This window comes from Equus quagga, chromosome 21 (assembly GCF_021613505.1).
Source record: "Equus quagga isolate Etosha38 chromosome 21, UCLA_HA_Equagga_1.0, whole genome shotgun sequence".
Classification (NCBI taxonomy): Eukaryota; Metazoa; Chordata; class Mammalia; order Perissodactyla; family Equidae; genus Equus; species Equus quagga.
Genome location: NC_060287.1, coordinates 29944930 through 29950929, shown reverse-complemented (window position 1 = coordinate 29950929; position 6000 = coordinate 29944930). Strand labels below are relative to the sequence as shown.

Below are 6000 nucleotides of genomic sequence, written 5' to 3'. Positions count from 1 at the left end.
AAGAAAAAAATGCCCTTAAAAGGGACATTAATGTTCTTTGGGAGCATAGCTGTCTCGTCTGCCATCAGAGGACAGGGACATGTTATCCACGCAGTGAATCTAGAAGCCCGGCCCCACGTTCTCAAGCATCCCTGATGAGCCTAGACTAGAAAGGTCCCTCTTCGCGTGTCAGGCCAGCCCTGCATCCAAATGAGCCACATCCTTCAGGCTCTCGTGGTCACAACAGACCTGCCTCCAGGAGATGGTGCTGCCTGCCTGCCTGCCAGGGGAGACAACATCAGGCAGAGAAACCCTGCCCCAGAGGGACCAGGATATGGATTGTCCCTCCAGGAGAGCTGGTCTAGGAAGAAGCCCCAGTTCAGGGGCTCCTGTCCACAGAGCACAGCCCTGTGAGCAGAGAAGCCTTTCGTTGGGCTGGAGGAGGTCAACGTGGCTCCAAGAAGATGGATGCTTGCAGAGCTGTCTCGAGGGCTGGGGTCAGAATACCAGGATGCAGTGGCCTAGAGAAACCCTGTGTTTAGAAAGCAAAGAGCTAGAAGACAAACTGGCAAGGGATATTTCACCTGTATGAAATTGAGGCCAGGGGGCTGGCCCCGTGGCCCAGTGGTTAAGTTCCCACCCTCTGCTAAAGGCAGCCCAGTGTTTCGTTGGTTCGAATCCTGGGCGCGGACATGGCACTGCTCATCAGACCATGCTGAGGCAGCATCCCAAATGCCACAACTAGAAGGACCCACAACGAAGAATATACAACTATGTACTGGCGGGCTTTGGGGAGAAAAAGGGGGAAAAAAAAAAAAAGAAATTTAGGCCAGACAGACAAAAAGGTAGAAGTGAAAGATTCAAGGGATTTGAGACTCCGTGCCTCTCCCACATTCCTCTCTCCCTCGACGCGACTCCTGAGTCACAGGTGATCCGAGAGCCAGCCTAACTCATCCATAAATATGATCGGTCACACTACAAGTTACACCGCTGAGTATGAGGACACTAATCCAGAACTCGCCACCCTGGAGAACATCTCAGGGATGTTCAATATAGTCACTCGGGGAAAAAGACTCACATATTGCGTTTCATGCTACGTTAATGCCAGTAATGGGACTCTGCAAGTGGGTGACCTGGTATACCTAAAAGGGTTACAAGATGTTTGTCATTTGTCCACACCACATCCTACCTACATGAATAGTGATGCCCAACATTAACACACAAAGAAAGCCAACGAAGAAAAGGGAGAACAGAAAGAAATGGGTTGGACTTGTGACCCAGTACTACCCCATTTACACATCTAATACTTTTTTTTCTACTGTAGTAACGTGTCCTTCATAAATACACTGAACAAACTATATTAGTTATAGAAATAGGAAAGCATGAGTTGTATGTCTATTTATAGATTTAATTTAAAACAGTTTCTTAACAACATCAAAAAAATATAAACTTAAAGAATTTTAACCATGTTTTCTGCTGGGAAGTGGTAAACAAGTGCATGCGGGAAGTTAAACTTGGCCTAGAAGATGATCAATTGAAAGTTTCTAACTAAAGGATATTATCTGCTTGTTTCAAAAAATACTTATGTCTGTTGTTCTTGATACAAAATTCTACACTATCTTCAATAAATAAATAATAAAGTGTTTCTTAAAAGTATGAAATGTAAACTTTGTTGCCCTTTCCAACACACACATTTTAAAAATTGCTTGAACGATGAGAGGGCTCTTATGGGAAATTACGACACTACGCATTCGACTCCCAGCAAAGTGGGGACTCTGCTGCTATGTTGACGCTATCATTTATAGAGCGCTTCTACAACCCTAATTAAAATCTAAGAACCTACAGTCAAAGAGAACACCATCTAACACAGGAAAGCTAGACTCCGGTACCAAGAGAACATGCAAAGAACACTTCGTGACCACAGCAAACTGGGATTAGGAGAACATTAACATGCGAGCAAAATACAACCCACAATTTTCCTCACCAAATCAAGTTATTATCTAGTTAACCAGCCTATCTCCTGGCATTTAAGGGGGAAAAAAATCAAAGAACTCAAACCAAACAGCTTGGCATGTGGTCATACCCTCCTGACTCTGGCAACACACACACGTATTTGCATTACTGAGAGGTTGGTTGTGTGTGGTGGACCATGGACAAGAGCCTTAGGGCTTCCTCCTCAGACTTGTGGGGGTTGCATGCTCCTAGGGTTTTTCCCACACCGCCTAATGGATTTCCTTCACATCTTTCCACCCCACTTCCAGATTGTCACTTTTCCTTTTCACACCATAGGGATGCCTTTTTTGGGAATGTACCAAAAACAGCTGCTGAAATTTCCCGTGACAGTCAGGATCCAGCACATTCAAGTGAGAACAGGCTCAAAGCTTGTCACCAGAAACTACTCTTGTCACGAAACATCACAGGACCTCCAAGTCAAAAGAGAATTTCCTAGCTGAGCTGGCAACCAGGACCCAATGATGTCATAAAGCAGCCTTTCAGGTGACCTGCAGTGACCGAATCCAGCAGAGGATAACTTTGCAGATAACAAGTTTCCTTAACCATCTTCCAAGTATGCTGAAAATGAGAATTCCGTCACATGATAGTAGCCAGTGATGGTTTTCATTGACATCTATCAATAAAAGAGGACACCGGAATGGCTGCAATGACACACCTGCTGGAATCTTCCGTGGACTAACTCTTTGAAGAGCCAGCCCAGTGTCTGGTCAGGAGACCATCTCCCCCAGTGATCAGATCCAGGGCAGCATTTCACACAAGGTCCCTGTGGGGGAATGAGATTCTCAAGCAATGACAGGACCATCATAATTATTTCTAAACACACCAAGGACTAGGCTTCATAGGTCAAGGGGCCCACTTGGGGGCTGGTGGAGGTAAGAAAGATGAGGGTTACATGAGTTCTCCAAAAATACAGACATTGCCTTTATAAATCTATTTTACAATCACTAGACCCACGCCTCAGGCCCAGGGATGGGCCAGACTCCCAACAGAGCCTAGCTGGGGACCATGGGATTTCCAAGACCCTAGAAGCCATGATGAGACCTGCAATGAGGACAAAGGAAAACAGTTTGTTTCATAAAATGGGAAATTGTTTGGGGGGAAGGATTGTCGAGAATTATTCCTAGAAGCTTTGAGGGGCCTGTCTTCACTGTCCAGTTGCCCTGTGGCTGAACACCAAATGGTAGTCTTAGAAAAGCAACACCATTTTCAGACAGCATCTGCTGCCTTGGGCTGGAACTCTGCCACTCATGCCCTGAGCCAGCTCCCTATGGCTCATCAAACAACTGCAGGTCCAAGCGGACCACAATCTCTCCAGTAGGAACTTCGTGCAGCAGGAGGCACTTCGTAACTGGACCCTTGGAACCCTGGTCCTTCTTGATGTCAGCCACTCGGATCTCCGTCCGACCCAAAAAATCTGAAAGGAGAAGAAACAGACACTGCTCAGAGAGAGACTTCCTTCTCTTCAAGGCATGTAGGTGGCACATTGGGAATTCCCCAGTGAATTGTTACACTCTCCCTTCTTCCAAAAGGGAGCTAGGTCAGTTTGCAGGAACCCATGAGCTACAATGACAGACGATAAATTTTAAATGGAGTGAAAAGAAAAGGACACGGTTGTGGGAGGAAGGAGGGTGGACAAAGGAGACTCTAGAAGGAGCTAAAAACAGACCACGACTTTCCCCACACCTGGGGACCTCCAAAGGACTATAAGCAGCCTGGGAGGTGATACAAAACCAGATGTTGTATCAGCCACACAATTTGTAATGTAAGTGAAATGTAAATAAATCATCCAGAAGAGACAACTATTTCTGGGACAAAAATTGGACAGTAATTTCTCCCAGGGGTTGTCACAGGAGCACATTTAGTGATGTCACACCCCTTTCAGAAAAGCGAAGGTGAGTTGAGGCTGGTCCTATAATGCCCCATGTGTGTGCTGGAGAGCAATGTAAAGAGACCTGCTGCAAGGCATATAGTGGTAAAACTGGCAAACATGAATGACAAAGAAAGAATACTAAGGGTAGCAAGGCAGAAGAAAATAATGTACAAAGGAACCCCCATCAGGCTTTCAGCAGATGTCTCTGCAGAAAACTTACAGCCTAGGAAAGAATGGAATGACACATTCACATCTTTGAAAGACAAAAATTTTCAGCCAAGAATACTCTATCCAGCAAAGACATCCTTCAGATATGATGGAGAAATAAAAACTTTCTCAGACAAACAAAAGCTAAGGGAGTTTGTAGCCACACGACACCTCCTACAAGAAATCCTCAAGAAAGCCCTCATACCTGAAAAAAGAAAAAAAGGGAGAAAGGGGTTACAAAGCACAGAGTAAGGAGACAAATAGGTAGACAGAACCAGAATAGGATAGCAAATACTCAAGTATAGCACTAAAGAGAAAGGGAAGGAAAACACAAAAAAACAAAGATAATCTTGTCATTTTAACCACAAGCTCACAACACAAGATGGAATAAGATGTGAGGAAAACACTTAGGAGGGGAAGAGGAAAGGGACTGAATCCGTTTAGACTAAGGAAATAAGAGGCTATGAGAAAATGGACTATGTTATGCACAAGATTCTGAATACAAACCTCATGGTAACCACTAAACAAAAAAGCAGAACAGAGACACAAATAATAAATAAGGAGAAAACAAAGAGACACATCATAAAAAACTACCTAATTCATAGGGTACACCAAAACACATAGGATGAGAAACAAAGGAAATGCAGGAGAACCAGAAAACGAGTGATAAAATGACAGCATTAAGCCCTCATATATCAATAATCACCCTAAACATAAATGGATTGAATTCTCCAATAAAAAGACACAGAGTGGTGAGATGGATTAAAGAACAAGACCCAACAATATGCTGCCTCCAGGAAACACATCTCAGCTCCAATGACAAACACAGGCTCAGAGTGAAGGGATGGAAGATGATACTCCAAGCTAATGGCAAAGAAAAGAAAGTAGATGTTGTAATACTTAAATCAGACAAAGTAGACTTCAAGATAATTCAGGTAAAGCGAGACCAGGAGGGTCAGTATATAATGATCAATGGGACATTCCATCAAGAAGAAATAACATTTATAAATATCTATATACCCAACACAGGAGCACCAAAGTTCATAAAGCAACTATTAACAAATGTAAAGAAGATATTAATAATAACACAATAATAGTAGGGGACCTCAACTCTCCACTCACATCAATGGATAGATCATCCAGGTAAAAAATCAACAAGGAAACATGGGAATTAAATGAAAAGCTAAACCAGTTGGACATAATAGACATATATAGAACACTCCATCCAAAAACAGCAGAATACGTATTCTTCTCAAGTGTGCATGGAACGTTCTCCAGGATGGACCACATGTTGGGAAACAAGGCAAGCCTCAATAAATTTAAGAACATTGAGATAATAACAAGCATCTTTTCCAATCACAATGCTATAAAGTTAGAAATTAATTTCAAGAAAAAAGCTGAGAAAGAGACAAAGATGTGGAGACTAAACAACATACTATTGAACTAGCAATGGGTCACTGAAAAAATTAAAGGAGAAGTCAAAAAATATCTGGAGACAAATGAAAATTATAACATACCATTCCAACTTATATGGGATGCAGCAAAAGCCATATTAAGAGGAAAATTCCTTGCAACACAGGCACGTCTTAACAAACAAGAAAAATCCCAAATAAGCAATCTCAAATTACACCTAACTGAATTAGAAAAAGAAGAACAAACAAAGCCCAAAGTCAGCAGAAGGAGAGAAACAATAAAAATCAGAGCAAAAATTAATGCTATTGAAACCAAAAAGGCACTAGAAAGGATCAATGAAACAAAGAGCTGGTTCTTTGAGAAGATAAATAAAATTGACAAACCCCTAGCCAGGCTTACAAAGAAAAAAAGAGAGGAAGCTCAGATAAAATTAGAAATGAAAGAAGAGAGATAACAATAGACACCACAGAAATACAACAGATTATAAGAGAATACTATGAAAAACTATATGCCAACAA

General features: G+C 42.4%; 1 protein-coding gene across 1 annotated transcript in view; it reads right to left on the bottom strand.

The window, feature by feature from the left end:
• Window positions 1-2863: 2863 nt before the first annotated feature.
• The window catches only part of ITSN1 (intersectin 1), a 203270-nt gene continuing 200133 nt past the window's right edge, over window positions 2864-6000 (bottom strand). Inside the window, exon 39 of the mRNA XM_046648063.1 lies at window positions 2864-3406. Within this exon, the coding sequence (XP_046504019.1) occupies window positions 3258-3406 (149 nt within the window). The 3' untranslated portion in view covers window positions 2864-3257. The remainder of the gene's footprint in view (window positions 3407-6000) is intronic.